The sequence below is a fragment of the Antedon bifida genome, chromosome 5 (genome assembly GCF_963402885.1).
Source record: "Antedon bifida chromosome 5, ecAntBifi1.1, whole genome shotgun sequence".
NCBI classification, from domain to species: domain Eukaryota; kingdom Metazoa; phylum Echinodermata; class Crinoidea; order Comatulida; family Antedonidae; genus Antedon; species Antedon bifida.
Window position 1 is genome coordinate 31,641,420 of NC_136230.1, and position 22,017 is coordinate 31,663,436.

The 22,017-nt window shown below is 34.4% G+C and overlaps 3 protein-coding genes across 3 annotated transcripts in view; 1 reads left to right on the forward strand and 2 right to left on the reverse strand.

Annotated features, from left to right (window-relative positions):
- LOC144842397 (protocadherin-9-like) overlaps positions 1-22,017 on the reverse strand; it is a 215,377-nt gene that overhangs the window by 65,209 nt on the left and 128,151 nt on the right. The window lies entirely within an intron of this gene.
- On the forward strand, positions 32-9,283 carry LOC144843220 (leucine--tRNA ligase, cytoplasmic-like). The gene is made up of 22 exons (XM_078700007.1): positions 32-185; positions 601-745; positions 972-1,059; positions 1,174-1,254; positions 1,341-1,469; positions 1,768-1,929; positions 2,202-2,446; positions 2,820-3,045; positions 3,375-3,539; positions 3,677-3,871; positions 3,984-4,213; positions 4,302-4,384; positions 4,662-4,800; positions 5,078-5,412; positions 5,787-6,064; positions 6,349-6,630; positions 6,735-6,842; positions 7,100-7,210; positions 7,308-7,412; positions 7,602-7,697; positions 7,921-8,053; positions 8,574-9,283. Exons 2-22 carry the CDS (start codon positions 609-611, stop codon positions 8,777-8,779), a joined length of 3,534 nt encoding a protein of 1,177 aa, XP_078556133.1. The 5' UTR covers positions 32-185; positions 601-608; the 3' UTR covers positions 8,780-9,283.
- LOC144843551 (coronin-7-like) lies at positions 12,471-21,966 on the reverse strand. Its single transcript, XM_078700370.1, has 25 exons — positions 21,861-21,966; positions 21,315-21,408; positions 20,852-20,948; positions 20,614-20,765; positions 20,172-20,358; positions 19,095-19,222; positions 18,872-18,958; positions 18,669-18,751; positions 18,465-18,519; positions 18,197-18,254; positions 17,923-18,068; positions 17,727-17,822; positions 17,520-17,603; positions 17,016-17,369; positions 16,631-16,826; positions 15,395-15,537; positions 15,141-15,245; positions 14,931-15,016; positions 14,431-14,569; positions 14,238-14,327; positions 13,962-14,078; positions 13,482-13,617; positions 13,277-13,368; positions 13,072-13,161; positions 12,471-12,751 (listed from the first exon to the last, which is right to left on the reverse strand). Exons 2-25 carry the CDS (start codon positions 21,372-21,374, stop codon positions 12,743-12,745), a joined length of 2,790 nt encoding a protein of 929 aa, XP_078556496.1. The 5' UTR covers positions 21,375-21,408; positions 21,861-21,966; the 3' UTR covers positions 12,471-12,742.

The following is a 22,017-nucleotide window of genomic DNA, read 5'->3' on the forward strand; positions in this document are numbered from 1 at the left end:
GAATTGTCGGTTTAAAACTTTTCTAACCAATCAACAAACATGTTATCAGAAGCGTTGTAACGCCCAGAAAACATGTGGCCGGTGCTGAGCTGTGTGTTACGTTAACTTGCATCAGCCCCAACATAAGGCATAGAACTATCAACGAAATACACAGGTTCTAACCAACATACTGGTCTAGAATAACCGTAGGTATCATTTTTAAATGTTTTGTGTATATTTTTTATAATGTATTGTGTAATTCGGTTGTGTCAATACCGAAAAAATATGTTTGAAAGGCCTAGGGCCTAGACTAAGCTAGGAAAGGAAACTGACCGGGAGCGGAAGTCGCATCAGGCGTGTATCGCAGGCGAGGAGGCTCAGCTAAGAATTAGGCCTAGGGTATGCCTAGGTATTTATTGTATTTTACATTTAAAGATGATTACAGAAATATTGAATAATCTAATTTTGTTTTTTTTTTAAATAATTAATTGAAAACTGTTGTTTTTCATCATCTTCAAGAAGAGAATAGAAAGTATTTACTATTTTACTGTATTGCACATCAAATTTATCTAAAATAAATATTTGTGAGTTTTTGCATTAATAAATGTTTTTATTTTTCAGTGATAAAGATGGAAGGCCTAGACCTAAAGAGAAAAGGAACTCAAAAGGTGACCACCTTGAGGCGGATCGAGGTAGATGTGCAAAAAAAGTGGGATGATGTCAAAATGTTTGAGGAGGATGCTCCAGATGGTGCCAAAGAATCAGGGTAACAAAAGTTACTAATAATATTTAACAAAAATGTTAATTTCTTAAGCTCTGTCTACACTATCAAACTTTATGTGACAAATGGGTTGTGCCCATATATAGACATGATGATGTCATATCACTACCATATTTTTTTAGCATATCACTACCATATTTGGGCAAGTTCAGCTACTACTAGACTAAAAGCACTTTCCAAAGACTTTTAATTGATAATGTTTTTTTTACAGAAAAGACAAGTATATGGTGACTTTTCCTTATCCATACATGAATGGCCGTCTTCATCTTGGACACACATTCTCACTGTCAAAATGCGAGGTTAGTTATTTTATTTATTGTAATGATAAGTTGAAAGTACTGATTTGAACAATGAAATGACATTCATAGGTCACACTATAATATATTGATTAAAACATATTTTTCCTCCTATAGTTCTGTGTTGGATATCTACGTCTAAAAGGCAAACATTGTTTGTTTCCATTTGGTCTCCATTGTACTGGTATGCCTATTAAGGTAATGTCATTAAAACTTTAAAAGTATTTTCTAAGTGAGAATAATATAATAAATGTCCAATGAATGAATAAATGTCATTTTTGTAGGCCTGTGCAGACAAATTAGCGAGAGAGATAGAAGACTTTGGATGTCCACCTGATTTTCCAGAGGAGGTAGAGGTTGAGGAAGTTGTTCATTCAGAGCCTATTATTAAAGACAAGTCAAAAGGAAAGAAGGTAACATGAGCATTATGTCTATCTATATACCGGTATCGACCTGTACTGATTAAGATGCTATAAAGGATCTTTCACACCCGTTCCGGCATGCTTCTGGTCGACGCCAGCAAATCTTTCGTTTTCATGTAGCCACACGCATATTGATTGCCGCATAGTTACATGGAGCGTTGTGAAAACAAAGCATTGACGTTTGATTTGACGGCGGCAGATTGAAACTGTGTCAGAACAGGTGTGAAAGATTGTATAACAAAAAAATAAAATATCTATGAAAATAACGTTATTTACATTTTTTTTAAAGAGTAAACTTGCTGCAAAGAAAGGCACTGCTAACTACCAGTGGCAGATTATGGAATCACTCGGAATTCCCGCTGAAGAAATTCCCAAATTTGCTGATGCCATGTACTGGTTTGAGTACTTCCCTCCAAGAGCCAAGGAAGACTTACGTAGCATGGGTATAAAGGTAATTATGAGGTTTATTTGTAGTGGTCACTGTTCAGAATTATTTATTTAGATTCAAAGGAAAATAAAACAGTAGCTACAACAAAATAAAATAATAATACAAAATGTAACAATACATATCGTGAAATAAATTGCCTTTTTAAAGCAGCCTTGAATATGTAAATTGTTGACATTTTATGTCACTTGATATTTTTTTCCCTTGAAATATATGAAATATAAAGTTTATTTAAGTCTATTTAAAATTGACATGATTTTGAAATGTGTGTTTTGCAGGTCGATTGGCGGCGTACATTCTACACAACTGATGTGAACCCATTCTATGATTCATTTGTTCGTTGGCAGTTTTTACATTTAAAAGAGGGCAACAAGATTAAGTTTGGTAAACGTTATACCATTTACTCGCCAAAGGACGGGCAACCATGCATGGACCACGACCGCCAGACTGGAGAGGGCGTCGGACCGCAGGAGTATACGCTGATCAAGATGAAAGCAAATAAACCATACCCAGAAAAACTGAAGTAATTTGATTAAAAACTTTGTTAAATATTTAAACCATGCTCTTTATAAGGAATTTGAAGCGTTGCCTCATGGCCGCCGTTATAGGCGTAAAAAACTATTAAACCGTAACAAAAATTCAGTTTTACCCATTGCCATCAGACTATTAAATAAATAAAATTTTAACTTTTTGTTATCTTAACTTAAACATTTTATAATTCTTAAGAATTCTATATTTTATATTTGATTAGTACTTTTTATTGCTGATGTAATCCATCTCTTTCTCTTGTTAATTACCCCATGAGGGATGAATTAAGATATACTGATACTAAAAACAAAGTACTTCATCCACCAGTTAATAAGATTCCTTTAACTCATATTTGTTTGTTTTTTTAGACATCTATCTGACAAAGATATATTTCTTGTTGCTGCTACTCTGAGACCAGAGACAATGTATGGGCAGACTAACTGTTGGCTCCACCCAGACATTAAGTACATTGCTTACAAGACCAAAGACGGCGAAGTGCTCATAAGCACTAAGAGGGCAGCCCGCAATATGTCATTCCAAGGATTCTTTAAAGAGGAAGGCAAAGTTGATGTGGTAGCAAACATCACAGGCCAGGTATGTGAAATATAACAAATACAATAGTTAATGATACGAAAAGACATTTTTTTGCATAGAATTAAACACTTAAGCTCTGTCTACACTATCAAATATGGTAGTGATATGCTCAAATATGGTAGCTATATGCTCAAATATGGTAGCTATATGCTCAAATATGGTAGTTATATGACATCATCATGGCCATATATAGGCACATCACATTTTTTGTCACATACAGTTTGATAGTGTAAAACTATACAATACCATACAGTGTATACTATACAAGTGCAAGTATAATACATGGATCCTTCAGTTGTTGTTATAACCCCTGATTTCATTGGTTACAGGACATAATGGGAATGGCCCTCAGTGCTCCACTGACCTCATATAAGGTCATCTACACATTACCTATGCTGACCATAAAGGAGGATAAAGGTTCAGGGGTTGTGACCAGTGTACCCTCGGACTCGCCGGATGATTTTGCTGCGCTTAGAGACTTGAAAAAGAAAGCAGTAAGTTTATATTTAGAATGCTCTTTTATTAATTTTTACACGAAGATAAATATCAATCAATCAAATTAATATTTATTTCTCTTTTCTCAATTTTGATAATCAATCAAACAATTAAATGTAAACAAATATTATTTTAGGCTTTCAGAGAGAAGTTTGGTATAGCGGATCACATGGTACTGCCATTCGAACCGGTGCCAATCATTGATGTACCATCTTTTGGTAACTTGTCGGCTGTGACCGTGTGCGAGCAGATGAAGATCCAGAGCCAAAATGACAAGATACAGCTACAGGAGGCTAAAGAGAAGGTCTACCTCAAAGGATTCTATGATGGGGTAAGTTTGTTGGCCCATTTCGGCATCTTTTCAACACCTCTCATCTTTTTTAAAGTGTTTGTAAACTATTGAAAAAACAAAATGACTGAATACAGAAACAATTCTTTCACAGGTGATGCTTGTAGATGAGTACAAAGGTCAAAAGGTCCAGGATGTAAAGAAACTTGTACAGAAGAAGATGTATGACAGCAAGGAGGCGTGCAAGTACATGGAACCTGAAAGAAAGGTCACATCCAGGTCAGGCGATAAATGCGTGGTGGCGCTATGTGATCAATGGTTCTTGGATTATGGTGAAGAAAAGTGGAAAGCACTTACTACTAAGGCCTTAGAAAACGCGAATACGTAAGTCATTTTTCTTCTGGTACTAGCTTCTAAAATTATATTTATTTTTGTGGCTATGATAATTATAAAATATTTGTTATTCTTCCAGTTATTGCGATGAGACTAGGAAGAACTTTCTGGCAACTCTGGATTGGCTGAGGGAACATGCTTGTTCCAGGAGCTATGGTTTGGGTAAATAAACAACCATTTAATTTTAAATGATATTGGTCGATGTTCCAATCCATAATATAGTAAAATAGTCAGATGTTTGTTCTTTTCCAACATAATTTGTACGTCATACTAACAGTTATCTGTTTCTCTCATGGTGGGACATTTTTCATCACATTTTTATCGGAAACACATTTAGCTATGCATATTTGTAGTAGGAGTATCACTCCAAAGGTCATGTTCAGGTACTCCAAATTGAATCATTGTAATCATGATATCATCATCATTATTTTTCTTTTAGGTTCAAGAGTTCCATGGGATGAACAGTACTTAATAGAATCTTTGTCTGATTCTACCATCTACATGGCTTATTACACAGTTGCCCATCTTTTGCAAGGAGGTGTCATTAATGGACAGACTATTGGACCACTTGGTATAAAGTAAGATAAAATATTTGTTTTCATTAATTATTTGTTGATGTAGCAAGCGGTTGTAAGCAAGTACTTGGCATTAAATGTATTTAAAGAACTGAGAGACATCTGAAAACTGAACATATTAAATTAATTTTCTTCATTACTTATTCTTTTCCAATCGTAAACATTTTTGTGGAACCAAGGTGTACACCCTTCAAAAGTGAAGTAGTGTATACATTGTAGAGTATTGTAGTAAAATTGCTGTTGTTATATTAATGATGTTTGATCATTTTTCTATAATTAGACCTGAAGATATGACAAGAAGCGTGTGGGATTATATCTTCTTTTCAAATACAAAACTACCCAAAACCAAGATATCAAAAAAATCGCTAAACAAATTACGTCAGGAGTTTCAATACTGGTATCCGGTCGACCTCCGTGTGTCAGGCAAAGATCTCGTACCAAACCATTTGACGTATTTCCTTTACAATCATTGCGCAATCTGGCCTGACAATCCTGGCAGGTGGCCGCAATCAATTCGTACCAATGGTCATCTAATGTTGAACAACGAGAAGATGTCCAAATCAACTGGCAACTTCCTTACCCTACAACAGGCAATTGACAAGTTTTCTGCTGATGGTATGTGAACAGTACCTTTTGACCTTTAACTTCCATTCCAATGCCCATGAGTTCAGTTATAACTGTATCTGTATGAGATAATGTTTCCAAATGATCATAAAATCAAAACGTTACTGGGTTTGGTTTACTAGCATTCCTGCTCCCAACTAGTCGTTCATTCATAGAAGCATTGATGAGGAAAGAAATTTAGTGGTGATTACTTTAGCTTGACTTCTAATCCTGGGTTCAGTTGTAACATGCCTAACTGCATAGAGTTATGAATTCAATTCTAGCCATCTATTTGACAACTACTGTATTTTTTTTCTTAAAAATCTTATTAAACTTTATATAAGAAAAAATGATGAATTGATATATTTTGTCCAAAATCATTTCAGGTATGCGTCTTGCCTTAGCTGATTCTGGTGACACACCTGTTGAAGATGCCAACTTTGTGGAGAGCATGGCTGATGCCGGTATTCTGCGGCTCTACACGTTCCTCGACTGGGTCAAGGAAATGTTGGAGCTTAAATCAACTCTACGTACAGGACCAATAGATAGTTACAATGATCGTGTCTTTGTACAGGAGATGAATAAAGGAATAAAGATAACAGATTCTAACTATGAGAAGATGTTATTTAAGGAAGCACTTAAGACCGGCTTTTATGAATTCCAGGTGAGTGTTATGCAATTGACTTTAAACTAATTATAAATAGATATTGAAACTTGTAATAGCAGCTATGCATATGTTAATATTATCACAAACAATTTAAACATTGTATACTGTATTTCTAGCGAAACATTTCCCATGCATCTCAACCCTAAGCTATGTCTACACTATCAAAATAGTCCACATATGGACACATCACATTTTTATGTCATAATGTTTGAAAAACAAATAGTGTAGACAGAGCTTTAACTAATAATGTCAGATTTATACCATGTGTTGTTTCTTCCTAGGCATCAAGAGATAAGTATCGAGAGCTTGCCATGGAAGGTATGCATCATGACCTCATCTTTAGATTCATTGAGATGCAAGCCCTTATCTTGTCTCCCATCTGCCCTCACCTGTGTGAACATATATGGGGGCTAATTGGTAAGAAAGGCTCCATAATGAAGGCAAGTTGGCCAACTATCTCAGAAGTGGATGAGGTTCTAATTCGCTCCTCTGAATATCTCATGGACTCTGCTCATGACTTCCGCCTTCGAGTTAAAAATATTGCGCAACCACAAAAACAGAAGGTATATATTTTCACTTGTTTCCAAATTTAATTGCTTATCATTTATAGGTAATATGTCTAGATAATATGTCTAATAAATAAATGTAAAACTATTTTTTGTAACAGAAAGGCATGCCTCCACCTCAGAAACCAACTCACGGCACTATATATGTAGCCAAGACATTTCCACCCTGGCAGAGTACAATCCTTAGCAAGCTGAAACAGATGTATCAGGTTAGCTTGACACTTGTTTAAGCTCTGTCTATACTATCAAACTTTATGTGACAAAAAAATGTGATGTGCCCATATATGGACATGATGATGTCATATCACTACCATATTTGGGCACAGAACACTTTTTTGTCACACTTGTTTGATAGTGTAGACAGAGTTCTTGTTTGATTAAAAGCATCTTGGTCATAATATACAGTTTTTTCTATTTAGCATTTTGGCTACAATTTTGTTACAATTATTGTTTCTTTATTGTCTAGGCTAACAATGGAACATTTCCAGAAAACAAAGAAATTGTGAATCAACTGAAGACGATTGATACACTGAAGAAATATATGAAAAAAGTTATGCCATTTGTACAACAAAGCAAGGTAAACTAGTGTTTGTTTACTATGAAAATAAAAGTTGAAAAATAAAAATGATAAAATTATTGTCCTACGGTATTAGAAACTTTTATTTTCTTTTTAGGAAAATGTTGCAGTTAATGGGATGAGAGCTCTTGACTTGGAGTTGGATTTTGATGAGAAAAAAGTTCTTGAAGACAATTTGGAGTACTTAACTCAAACTGTAGATGTAAGATGTTTGGTTGTGCCTATGTTTTTTATATCGTCATTGAGTTTTATCAAGAATTGATTATACAACCTTAACTCTTGCTATACCCATCAAAAAAATTGTCCTTGCTTGTCAAATATCTAGCATTGTTAAATAGTATTATAAATTACATTGTAATTGTTACAAATGGTTAATGTTTTTCTTTCTCAGCTTGAAGGCTTAGAAGTGAAATTTTCTGAAGAAGGTGACGCCAAGGTGAAAGAGGAGTGCTGTCCAGGAAAACCATATTCTACATATTATACTCAGGTGAGCATGTAGTTCTTTTGATCTCATAATAATATGACATAAGTTAATTTCAGCAACATTTCCAAACAAAATTTTTCCTAACATTGTTTGCACATGTCTAAATTTTGCTGAAATTTCAAATTTGTTAAGAATTAGCTATATCAGAAAAATGTTAAATTTGATAATTAGATTTGTTAATTAAATATTTGATTTGTAGTAGTACTTTACTAATCTTCTTTTCCAGCCTTCTGTATCTGTCACTATGGTGAACCCTCAACCTGGAAGTGGTTTCTTTTCATTCTCTTTACCCATAATGCAACATGACACCTTGCCTAAGATTACTCGTCGTATGTGCAAGCAAGAGAGGAATATTAAGAGTAAGAACTGATTTATATTTTGTAATGTGCCCATATATGGACATTGATGATGTCATATCACCACCATATTTGGGCACATCCACTTTTAGCTAGTTTGATAGTGTAGACAGAACTTTAGGAACTATTTCATATTTTGTGATCATCATGTCGATATATGGGCACATCACATCCATATATGGGCACATCACATTTCTTTGTCAAACTAATTTGATAGTGTAGACAGAGCTTAGGAACTATTTCATATTTTCAACGCATAAGTCGCAACTCTAGCACAACAAGCTTAATTTTCACGCTCATTTTTATTTAGAAGATGACATATTATAACTTTTGTGGTTGTACAGTCTTAAGCTCTGTCTACACTATCAAACTAGATAGCTACAAAGAAGAATGTGCTTATGGTACTTAGTGGATCCATTATTGTTAAAATTAGCAATAAAACACATACACAAGATATGGTACACAACATTGAGTAGTAAAGTCCTTTTAATGTGATACTTTTATTCATATTATTTTCCTACAGATCCCAATAAAGTTGCTCTTTACTACTACGACAACCCAGAGCTCGGCCCTCGCAGCATGCCACGCTACGATCAACCCACAACAGGCAAAACAACCGTACCCATGAATGGCATATTTAACATTGATGTCACCAACAAGCTTGTTACCATGACACAGAATGGATCCAGTAAAAGTATTGGAACACAACTTGTATATATTATTGAATAAATTGGTCAAAGTGTTTACAATCACTGCTTGATGGATAAGACTTCTTCCCATGCAACTTCAGTTGAGTTGAAGAAGTAGATGTACACACTCAACGACCAGAGTTTACCTGTGTCAAATGGATGTTTTAAATTAATGTCACCTGGGAGTTGTGCAAATTATGCAAAATCATTGTGTGCTTTAAAAAGCAATTTAATTGGCAGAATCGGGTATTATTTTTAAGTACACCTACATTTGGAAACAATGTAATGTAATAGCCAAAGTCTAGATTTCATTTTCACTGAACTTTACAAAAGTATTCGTTTACCTTCTGTTCTTTTTAAATCAATCAGTAGTATTTATAAAGCATTGTTTGGGATAATCTGTGTTAGAAAAAAAGTTTAATTTTGACCAAGACACTCCAAGACAGAAGAGGACATAATTATACAGGTTAGGGCATGCTACAAAATTGTCAAGTATACTTTTCTGATTACTTTTGGAGTAAAATAAATATAAATGGGATCAATAGTCGTCGTATAGTATATTTTGTTCATAATGTATTATTTCTTTTAATCAAGACGATTTGTTCTATCAAGAATCAAGTGGTTTTTTAGAAATGGAAATGTATGTCAAGAAAAGGACAAAACAAAGTGAAATTATTTAGGCATCAAATTTATTATATTTTTTTATACACTAATTTTTGTAAATGTTTCAGCATATAACTGAAAACGTATAAATGTTGTGATTTATGTTCTCCAATGTGGATTATCTGGGAAGGAGAGTTTAATGGCGCTCTCTGGGCTGTCGTCATCAAAGTCATCAAACCTCAGTCCAAGCCATTCTGTGGACATCCCATTAGTTTTAATCTTGTGGGTAACCTTCTCACTTTCTTTTATAACACGTTTGCATAACAACTGTAGTGAAAATGGCTGGTTGATATAAACGTCTAATGCTTCGAGCAGCTTTCTTTCCGTACGTTTCTGGTTAGTTCGTCGTAGAATTCTTGGCACCCACTCGTTAGGTTTATAACGTAGATTGATTCTGTTCATTGTCTTTAAGATTTCACAAAGTATATGAACTCTGTTATAACATAAGTACCCCATGTATGAAATAAAGAGTTGGAAAGCCGTCTGACGTTGTCTGTTCGGCAAGTCTGCACGCGCGCCTTTTTTGATCAAATAAAGTACAGCGGATGGGTTGGAGTTCCTTGCGGCTATGTGCAGCGGAGTATCCAACATCGAATCTACGTCGTTAATGCCTAAAAACTTCCCTTGAGTTGATTTAAAAACCATCTTTAAAATATACTGTTTTGTTGCAAAATCTGATCTGTGTATAAATGTGCTGACTGCATGATGTAGTATCGTCCTCCTATCCAGTGATCTTGTCAACAGATCACTGCCAGCATTCAAAAGTATTTTAAACATCCGCCCGTTCTCCTTTTTCGCGGCATAAAATATCGGGAGCATTCCTTTGTCGTCTGGTGTGTTCACGTCTGCGCCGCGTTTGAGCAAGAGTTTTGAACAGACGATATTATCGGCGCTTACGGTGATATGTAGTGGTGTTACCCCTTGCCGATGATCGTGTATCTCCTTCTTTAATCTGCTACCCTTTCTGAGCTGAAGACGCAGTGAACAAGTGGCACATTTTGATGCAATATTTTCATAGCTTGAACGACCGCAAGGAAGAAACCCAACCGTTGTGTATTTCTTATCCATTTTCTTGTGATTCAGACGTTTTCCACGCTGTGTGAGATTTAATTCATCCCCGTATTTCAGAAATAACTCCAAAATGTTTTGTTTTCCGTGAGCAGCTGCGCACATCAAACCAGACGTCCAAGACAATGTCAGCAGCCGGGTGGTGACCTCATCTTTGTGGAAGGAAACGATCACAAGATCTTTAAGAACTTGCTCCACGAAGTCGACGTTCATTTTGGGAATTTCATTCTTTAGTAACTGAATTGACCTGAACAGTAACTCATGGTCAATGGACTTTTTCTTAATGAGACTGGTATAACTGCGACTTGGTGTAACGTCTGGCTGCTGGACATCGGAATCCTTTTCGTCTTTACTTTCTTCTTCAACTACGGGAGCAGCCGTCACAACTTTCGCTGCATCGGACTGATGTTGACGTTGTCGTTCAAGACGGTTTCCCATTATTCCCTTGCGTATTTTTACATTATTATTAGTTATTTATTTTAATAGTCCCTACAAAACGTCCCAGCTAAAAAAAACAACCTGGTCGGATGCTAACAATTTCTGTGTGTTGTTTTGTTCAATCTATTATTCGCGCGTTCAAGAATATTATGTTCGAAAATCACTGGCGCAAGCGCGCGATCTCAGTTCAGACTTGTTTGCGCGCTAAAAAAACATGCTTTTGAAGAACTTAAAAGTGGTTATAGGACTTATAGTCCGACTCCGACTTTTGACCAATCAGATCACCGAATGTTTATAAAGTAAACGTTGTATTGTGACTGCCAATTCCAACCTTTATATGCAAATTAGCTTGCTTAACGTCTATGTATGCAAATTAGCTTGAATAACATTTAGGTATGCAAATTAGCTTGCTTATATCGTTCAGATATGCAAGTTTAGTATGAAGAGTCATTCAAGGGAATTGGAATAATCAAAATAACTAAAATGAGAAGAACCCGATATTTCTGTGGAAGTACTTAATGGCTTAAAAGAGTGGGTAAGTGTTTGGCTTAATTTTTGAAGTTTCGTTGTTCATTTTGTGACCTTTTTATGAAAATATATTTAGCTAAGTGAATATAGGCTATATTCTAATATAGCGGCATCGGTTGAAAATACGACTGCAAACAGCTTCAGAAAACAAATGTGTGGACTTTTCATTATGGTACTTAATCGAAACATTCCAGAATTTTCTCATTTGAAGAGCTAAGGTTATAATTTCAATTCAAGTCAATATATTTTAGCACATCAGTAGGTATATATTGAAACATACTGACATTAAGTAGACAGGCAGTTGAAATAGAATTGAAATAGTGGATGTTCTCGCACTTCTTTTATGTGAGACACTTTTTATTTAGCATTTATTTTAACGGTCACCGGGTGGTTATTTCAACGGTCACCGGGTGGTTATTTCAACGGTCGTCGTGGTTATTCGCCGATTATATATATTATCTATATTATGTAGTGAATTAGAATTGTATACAAGTTCAATTTCCATTTATTTGCTGTATGTAGTGTTAGGAATGCATGTAACCGTCTTTACGATTTTTCGTATTTACTACTTTCAATTTTCTCGGTCGGTAATGTGTTTTTACGTCCGTCACACATCACTCATGCCAATCGGTCGACTAACAATCATGTTCAAACAATGACAACAACATTCAGTGAATACAGTACATAATGTACGTACTCTATATATTTATTAACATTACAATTTAATATTAACTAATATTTTGTTGATTACTGAGCGATTGAACTCCCAGATTATGAATTAAAATCAGCCTGTTTGTTATTGTGTATTTGTCAATTAACAATCAAATATAAAAACTATATCAAAAGTGTAAGATACGAAAGACAATTATGAAATTCCTCGTTAAAAAATACTCATATTAAGTAAATCTATATTTTGTTCTATAATAGTACTGAAAATAATTATTACGATAATAGAAACAAATGGTATGCGTAAGTCCCTTCTTAATGTAGCTTGATTTTTTGCATCTTTGTAAACAGTTATTTATGACAATAGAAAAACAAAACAAGCATAGTTGTGTTGAATGTTGATAGGACTGCACCTGTATTCCTTTTATATCTGTGGTTCCATCATCAAGGAAACATAAATTGCTATGACTGATTTTAATTTCCATTTAATAATTAAATTATTGTGTAACATTACTATATTTCTATAGTACAAAAATATAGGCAATATAATACTTGAATATAGAATGCGATTGTAACGCAAATATAAAATAAAATTATTTTGATTTTATTTCTCTTGATTTCCTAGTGACTTCCACTTGTTCTAGTCATCCTGTAAAAAAACAAATATCAAATATTCATGTATGTAGCTTTGCTATGATGTAGGAGTAGGATAGTCATGTTAATTTACTGTGCAAGGGCATGTTGCTCAGATTCTAGGTCCAGCAGACGACTACCAAAGACACGTACTTAGGTCACCAAAGACACGTACTTAGGTCACCAAAGACACGTACTTAGGTCACCAAAGACACGTACTTAGGTCTTAAGTTGTAACAAATTGCTTAAGTCCTTATCAAGTATTTGTAAACATTAAAGTTAATTAAGAATGACTCTGATACTTAAGAACATTCTTAAAATAATTAGAGTACTCACCCACTCATCATCATCAACTCCTTCAAATTCTTCTTGCGGTAGTGGTTCATCCTCCCTGTTACCCAGCTTACCAACCATTGCTCTCAGTAACTACAACAAAGAACAAAATTCATTAGTTTAAGAAATGACAAATATATTTTTCAGTAAATACACAATTGAATCTGAAATCATTAGTTGTATTTTATAAGAAAACTAAAAATGTTACCTCTTCCTTTTTCTGTTCATCTGTTTTTCTTTCCAATTCTCTATGACTTTCATATTTTTTTGGTGCTGGTGCAGACTTCGGAACTGAGCTTACTAAAAATAAAACATAAAAAGCCGTTTTTAAAAATTCTGCACTAATTCACATTTTTAAAAATGTTGGTAGTATAAATATTCCATAAAGTTGTACTGTTTTCCTGAATACTTACAAGACTTCATACCCTCTGGGCAAAGTGGAATGGTCCGATGTTGACTATTTTGTCCATTCAACCACTGATCACATGACAGATTTGATTCCCATTTGACCTTGGTGTCAGGGAAGATGTCATCTTGGAAGTATTCCATCTAAATAAATATTTCATTTATTAATTTCATGTAAACAACTCAATGTAATAGAACTGTTCGTTTTTATACCAGAAGATCCAAAGAAGTTGACACTTATTCAATCAAGAGTCTGTCATTATATGTTTAGGGTTTGAATTCTCGCCTCATTCCCAGGAATTTGGTTGGAACAGGAAATATTTTTGGCTTGATCCATTTAATGGTATATTTAGTCACTTAGCCAAAGTCATGTAATCCATCTCCTTCTTTTGTTAATTGCTTCATGAGGGATGAATAAAGATATATACTGATACTGATAGTATGAATGATACTAAATCATAATCATAATTTAAATCAGCAATACCAACCTTAACACGAGGGACAGTAAATGAAATTGGTTCAATATTCATTTTTGTCAAGACAACAGCACGAGCAAACTCCACATCCTTTACAACACATACGTTCTTTGGCAAGAATGACACGGCCTAAAACAAAATTAAAAGTTTACAAAACAAACATCTCTAAAAGAACTACTCAATTGCTTTTTTGACAGTATTATTATTTATGTTGGAATCACAGAGTATTTACATTATTCCACACATTAATTTAAATTAAATAGTAAACAAAAGTAGTCAAGCTTTTACCTGGTAAATACTGTTTAGTTTAAAATTTGAGCAGTCAAATATGTATGGTTGTTGTGCTGAGACTTCAACTATGTAGATCATTGACTCACCCTGTGGAAAAACAAATTCAATTGTGATTACACATGTCTATCACTGCAACCAACAGTGAAATCACTTTAGAAACAAATTAATACATGATTGAAGTAAAACTAACCTTGCCAGATAAAAAGACAACATTGGTATCTTCATCATAATATGGAATTAGGATAGAGGGCGACACATCAAACTCGACTTCATGTAATGGTTTTGACAAATCAGTCAAACCGTAGACACTTATTTTACGTTGGCCATTACTGTAAAAAAAACATAGATTAAAAATTAATAAAATCATTTGTAGGTGTTTAAAAAAAATGTAATTCTTAACTGATTTAATGCCATAGATGAACACAGAATATTTTTATAATACTTACATCTACACTAGTATATAACATATTATTTTTTTTTGCTGCCAACTCTCTAGTTGTAATATAATAACTCTATGGTAAAATAGAGACAGTCAACTCTCCCAATACCGAACACCTTTGGAATAACAAAATGTGTCTGGTTTTCTGGTATTTAGGAAGAGTCGACTGTATTTACATCTCTACTGTATATAGTAATATCACAATCAGTTTTTAACAAAAATGTATTGTAGAACGTTTGTTGATATGTTACCTGTTAAAGCCAGACACAAGAAGGCACTTATCCTGACAGACCCACACTATTCTACCACAACGACCGGGGTTCACGCCACTAACTTCCTGAAAAAGAGAGATTATTACATCAAATAGTTCTTTTTTGAAGTTGATACAGAAACCTTTGATAGTATTATTTACTGTACTTAAAATTTGTAACGTGTCTCTTATCCCATCAGTGAAACCTTACTTTTGTTGGTGTGTCAGACTGCCGTGGGTCATATATTCTCAAAATCTTGTCTTTGCATAGAGTAGCTATTCTGTTTCCATCTAAGCTCCAAGCAGCTGCAGAAATCTATGATAAAAACAATTAACTTAAATCAAGGAAGACAATTTTGACAAAATTGATCTATGTATGTCATTTATTAATCTGAAATTAAACTTGAGGAAATATAATTACATGGCATTATCATTTGTATTTGGTATTACAGCATGATCACTGACCTGATCAGTATGACCTTTGAGGGTCATGACCTCTTCTCTTGCTTGTAAGTTCCAAATCCTGATGGTGAGGTCAAGTGCTGCAGACAGCATTAGATCTCTTGCCAACGGATGGAACAACAGGAAATGGATCTTTTCCTGGTGACCTGTGTTATAAATCATATTTTATTCAGTACATAAAACTTAGGACTTTATTTTTACTGCAACCAAACGTTGAAAATAGCAAATAAAATTACATTAAAGACTGTTTATATGCAAATCACTAATGAGTTGCATATCTAATATGGTGCTTACCTAATATAGTGCAATACCTAATATAGTGCTTACCTAATAAGGTTCTTACCTAATATAGTGCTTACCTAATAAGGTTCTTACCTAATATAGTGCTTACCAAATAAGGTGCACTCACTAATAACTGCTTACCTAATAAGGTTCTTACCTAATATAGTGCTTACCAAATAAGGTGCACTCACTAATAACTGCTTACCTAATAAGGTGCTTACCTAATATAGTGCTTACCAAATAAGGTGCACTCACTAATAACTGCTTACCTAATAAGGTTCTTACCTAATATAGTGCTTACCAAATAAGGTGCACTCACTAATAACTGCTTACCTAATAAGGTTCTTACCTAATATAGTGCTTACCTAATAAGGTGCACTTACTAATAACTGCTTACCTAATAAGGTGCTTACCTAATATGGTGCTTACCTAATATGGTGCTTACCAAATAAGGTGCACTTACTAATAACTGCTTACCTAATAAGGTTCTTACCTAATATAGTGCTTACCAAATAAGGTGCACTTACTAATAACTGCTTACCTAATAAGGTGCTTACCTAATATGGTGCTTACCAAATAAGGTGCACTTACTAATAACTGCTTACCTAATAAGGTTCTTACCTAATATGGTGCTTACCAAATAAGGTGCACTTACTAATAACTGCTTACCTAATAAGGTTCTTACCTAATATAGTGCTTACCAAATAAGGTGCACTTACTAATAACTGCTTACCTAATAAGGTTCTTACCTAATATAGTGCTTACCAAATAAGGTGCACTCACTAATAACTGCTTACCTAATAAGGTGCTTACCTAATATGGTGCTTACCAAATAAGGTGCACTTACTAATAACTGCTTACCTAATAAGGTTCTTACCTAATATAGTGCTTACCAAATAAGGTGCACTCACTAATAACTGCTTACCTAATAAGGTGCTTACCTAATATGGTGCTTACCTAATAAGTAAAATGTAGGTTCATCTAAGGAATCTTCCAGACCACCTTTTGGTAAATCAAAAACATTAATTCTGCAGTTTTCACCAGCAACTACAAGTCGGCAGTTATTGAATGGATCCCAACGAAAGTCTTGAATCATGCTTTTGTTGTGCACTGCAGGAATCTCACTTTCTGGTTGTCTTCCAGGCTTGTCAAGCTGTAATGAAATATACAGTAACACAAATCAGTTCAGGTAGCTTCTGCACTTACTGTACTTTCTTTCATCACTCATAATTGGCCAGGATTCAGTCCTGTTTTAAATGACTCCCAGGGCATTATTTTAAACTGTTCCAGCTGTTTAAACTTAAATTCTTGTGTATCTGATGAAAAAAGAAATGGTACTCACCTCAAATATACCAATCTGACCACCAGGTCCAGCAAAAGGAACAGCAGCCCTTGCAATATTAGCATGAAACCCATCACATTCACCAAAAATGATGTTGCCCATATTACGAATGTTTGTAATGTATGTTGAAGCATGCCGATGTGAACCTTTCGCATGGCGGAACTTTGAAGACTTCGCTGCTACAAATGTCTTGCCGGACGATTTCCTAACCATGCCTGATTCGCTGCTAGCTGCTGCACCTTGTAGATTTGGCTTGTTGTCTGGGACGACTGGATTAGGTGTTAAATTTTGATTTACAGATGGTTTGTTTGCAGGAATAGATGGCTTTGTTTCAGGTGTTGAAGAACTTTCACTCTAAAATTAATATTTATTCATATAAATTCATTTATATTGCTCTACCTCTGTATCGAGCACTCTTATTCATGATCTGGATCAAGTCTACCATGCAGATTATTTATTTATATATAAATCTATCTGTCTCCAAATCATTATGAAATTACAAACCTTTATTTCTACTGATGTTGAATGTGTCTCAGTATTCTTAGTCACTTGTTGACGTTTTGAAGGATCCAATGAAATGTTAGCAACCTGTAAATAGAAATAGAGTAATTATTACAGTTTTAACTATTAGCATCCATTTATGTGTACATAACATCAGGGAGTTGATAACATTCAAGAAAGTGAATGATATAGTAAGTAACATTTACTTACTTCTTTGTTCTGACCTTCAAACCATTCATCTGCTGTCATAGCTGCCATGTTTCCAGGTGTGTCTGGGAAAAGTTCACTTGCGAATTCTCGATGTGACTACAAATAAAAAACACAAAAATCAGGGGAAAAAAACAAATTATGATTTGTTTAAGTATATAGTATATATATTTTATATAAATATTAAGTAAAAACTAACCCTACGAGGGACTTCGTATGATAATGGTAGAATTGCATTTTGGGTAAGCTGCAGTAGACGATTAACTTCACAAGACATGACATTTAGCGCCCTCTTTGGTACCATTGCAATGCCTCTTTGCTGAGCTGTTCCCATGTAGGTGGCATCTATTTGTTAGAACAAGAAAAGAAATTATACAAAAGCATTTAATTAAAAATATTATATATACTACTAAGTATTTTAAAATATATCAAAGTTTATTTTAAGTTACAAAATGGCTGATAATTCTACATACTGCTTGTAAGGTAAGGCTGCTTATCTGTTACTTCCATGTACAATACTGTAGTTGCACCCTGTAAAATACAACAACAATCTTATCTTGTAATGACTGATAAATACATTGTTAAAAGAGAAAGTAGTCATTTGAAAGTCCCAAAAATAGCCCTGTTCCCAACTTAGAGACTGCTCAAAAGCACATGGTTACAGAAACTAAATAATTCTGTTCTTTATATTAAACAATAATCATTGAATAATCTATATATAAATTTATAATAACAAATTACCTTAGAAGCAACAAATAACATCTTGGTGTCAGGATCATAAAATGGCATAAGAGCACTGGAAAAACAAAACAAACAAGTATATTAGACATTGGTTTTCTCTCACAACTTTATCTTAGTATTTAAAATTTCAGTATCACTACTGGTATTTAATAATGAAAGTGCTTATTCTGTCTACCAATATGATTTTGATACACTATACTGTACCTTGTAGCAGTTCCTAGGCTTTGACTCGCCAGACTGCAACCTAAATTCCGTGGGTCCCAAATACATATTTCACTTTGTCTTCCCTGAGTGGAAAAGAAAATTTAATTGAAGAAATCAATCAAGACGCAAGCAAGACGAGAGGCTTAACTGATGATCTGACTTTTTAATAAGTAAACTTATTTCAATAAAGATTAGTCACATACCGCATCAAAACCACTGGACAACAGAAGATCTTCGTTGCCAAGCCAACAGACCTTGGAATCTTTATGGTTGTTATGTCCACCAGTTGCCTGTATAATATAAAATGCAAAAATTAGAATAACTTGAAAATTTAGAAGCATAATAATTGATACCTAAATTTAATAAATGGTTCAAGAAATATTGAAAACCATTTTGCAATAGAAAAATTGATGTGTGATTCCTTACTGATGGGCTGTTGCTAGGGTTTCTAGGATCCCAAATCTTGATTGTCTTGTCTTTGCTGGTAGACGCCAGGAGGGAGCCATCTTGTTTCCAGCTAATGTCAAGAAGCTGGTCATTGTGTGCTTCCCATGCTTCATTAAACAAACAGAAAAATACAGTTAATAATAATATTTATTGGTTACTCTCTTTTAAAACAGAGGAACACTCTCGTAACAAGAGACACATACACAATATACACCGGAATCTGGGAATCATGCTGGATAGTAATCTCACTATGGAAGCACAAATAACAACTGTATCCAAAGCAGCATGCATATCGATTAGGAACCTTGGTCGTATTCGCGGTAATCTTAACAAGAAAACAGCTGAATTGATTGTACACTCATTTGTCACTTCTAAAATTGACATTGGTAATGCCTTGTTGTTTGGCATACCAAAATCTCAAATACAACGTTTGCAGCGCTTGCAAAATATGGCAGCTAGAATTGTAACTTATACAAAATCAAACGCTCACATAACTCCTGTCCTGATGGATTTGCATTGGTTGCCTGTTCAACAACGTATTAAGTACAAACTTGCGTTGTTTGTATTCAAGATCCTAAATGACAGTGCTCCTGCTTATTTATCTGACCTTGTGGATCGTTACGAATCATGCCGCAGAGGCCTACGATCATTGTCACAAAACCTTCTTCAAGAGCGTAGAGCGAAAAATCAGTGGGGTCAGAGATCTTTTTACGTTGCGGCCGCAAGTGTATGGAACAGCTTACCAGCAACAGTTAAATGCTCGACTAGTCTAAACAGTTTCAAGACCAACCTAAAGACGTCGCTATTCGCTGATGTTCTCGCACGTTGTTAATGCACAAAGCGCCATGAGCGCCACATGGGTGGAGGATACCGGCGCTATATAAATTTTCATTTATTATTTATTATTATTATTATTATTATTATACAAATACACATAGTTACAATATATACAGATACAAAAAGTTATGAACATTTTTTAGAGTTAATGAAGAGAGTTAACAGATCATACTTTATTTATTACTGAAATATTATTTTGCTACAAAATCAACATTTTACCAAGTTTTTCTTGTCCAGTTGAAACATCCCAAATCTGTATTGATTTAAACACAGTAGAAGCCAGAATATTGTCAGCAGCAGGGTGGAAGAGAACTGTTTCTATTCGCCTTTCTTGCATTGGTAGTGTAAGGAAAGCATTGGTTATATCTTCTGTCAAACCACCCTCTGGTAGATCCCAAAGTTTAATCTGAGGAGAAAACAAACGTTGGTTTAGGTATACACATAGAAATTTAGGATTAAAGTCCATCTTTTGAAGATTTTAAGAAGGTTTCCATGAAATTGTGAAATGGGGATTATAAGGAATATTTAGTCAAGATCTATCAATGCTTGGTTGTTACAAACAGCATATAGAAAGTATTTCACTTTGTTTAAAAATCAAAAGATTATTTTGTCCATTAATACAATATCGTCTGATGGTGGCAGTGTAGTACTAAGCACTTACTGAACAATCTTGAGAACAAGTAGCCAGTAGGTAATCATTGAATGGTGAGAAGTCCATGTCAGTGACCAAGTCTGAGTGAGCTTTAAGGCACGGCAAATCATTGTTGCTACGACCACAGAAATCAATGGGAAGTATGCAAATATTACAACCAGCTAAAAGAGAAAAGTTAAATTATATAAAACATTTTTATTGGAATTAGAAGAAACATAAATTTACAAATTGAATTGTTGTTTCTTACCTCCACCACTGACATTAAAAGCCATGAGGGCGCCACTTGCTTTTATTTGGTTGCCACATGACTGGAATGCACCAATTTTGAGGTCCGAAATACAATGCTGAAGAAGAAGAGAAGAATTACATTTATGTTACAAGTCTAGCCTAAAACAATTTGAGGGAGATCTCCACTTGTTACTCAAAATAGAATTTTGTACAATACTTGCTTTGTTTGTTAGACGATAGAGCGCCTACAATTTTTAAGTTTTTGGTGTAAATAGGTATATACTTATTGAAATTCAAGAAAATTGTTTTATTAATAACTTCTCAAATAAAAAAAAAAGAACAATTTGTATTCTTTTAACATGGTCCAAAATATCAACATGCAATATTTTCGAAGTACTTCACTCAGTTTCTGAGTGCTTCCATTTTATGGTTTGTGTGTGCCTTTCTTGCAAACTTGCTAAAACAAAGTACAGGTTGTTCACCTCTTTCTTTGGTTGCTTTGCTTGCGCATTCTTGTACTTTGACGTCTTGAATCGATTCATGATGTATTTTAAATCTTTCTCTTGATCATTGAATCTGTAATAGTAAATACGATTATTCTTACAATGGTTTTAAAAATCTATATTCAAGAATTCCATCAGAGATCATGTGGATTGTGGGTGAATGGGAAGTCTCTAAAAAATATTTCCACCGAGGGACCTTCATTCAGTAGTACTACAGTAGTAGTATCGCCTTTATTATTAAAATGCTAATAATGTCTCGCATGGGAGGAATGCATTAGTTCACACAAATTATGCACCCTCATGTTAAACCCAGACAAGAATACACCTATTACTATTAGTACTATGACATGTGGTGACTGCCAGCATGCATGTGTGTGACAATGGCAATGCTAGACAGTGGCAGTGCCATGGCTTATATCCTCTCTGCTACACTACCTACAGTCACAGACAGTACACATTCAACAGCTGTGTGACTTACAATATCAAGTTTATTCTTAAGAATTGTGACAATAAATGCTTACTTACAGGTAAATTAAACAGTTGCTTAATAATTCAAAACAACCGATCAGCTGGTAAAAGATTTGACAGTTTAAATAATAAGCACACCTCTTTTATAAACACAAAAAGTTCTTGAAAAAGATAAACACGGAAGTAGGTACCGCCCTCTTTTTCTTTTGACATG

Coding starts and splice junctions, on each gene's coding strand:
- LOC144843551 (XM_078700370.1), bottom strand. CDS start 21,374: ATGAATCGATTCAAGACGTCAAAGTACAAGAATGCGCAAGCAAAGCAA. Junction 19,223..20,171: donor AACTGGACAAGAAAAACTTG/GTAAAATGTTGA, acceptor TGTTTAATGAAG/CATGGGAAGCACACAATGAC. Junction 18,255..18,464: donor TGTTATTTGTTGCTTCTAAG/GTAATTTGTTAT, acceptor TGTATTTTACAG/GGTGCAACTACAGTATTGTA.
- LOC144843220 (XM_078700007.1), top strand. CDS start 609: ATGGAAGGCCTAGACCTAAAGAGAAAAGGAACTCAAAAGGTGACCACC. Junction 3,046..3,374: donor TAGCAAACATCACAGGCCAG/GTATGTGAAATA, acceptor CATTGGTTACAG/GACATAATGGGAATGGCCCT. Junction 7,698..7,920: donor ATTCTACATATTATACTCAG/GTGAGCATGTAG, acceptor CTTCTTTTCCAG/CCTTCTGTATCTGTCACTAT.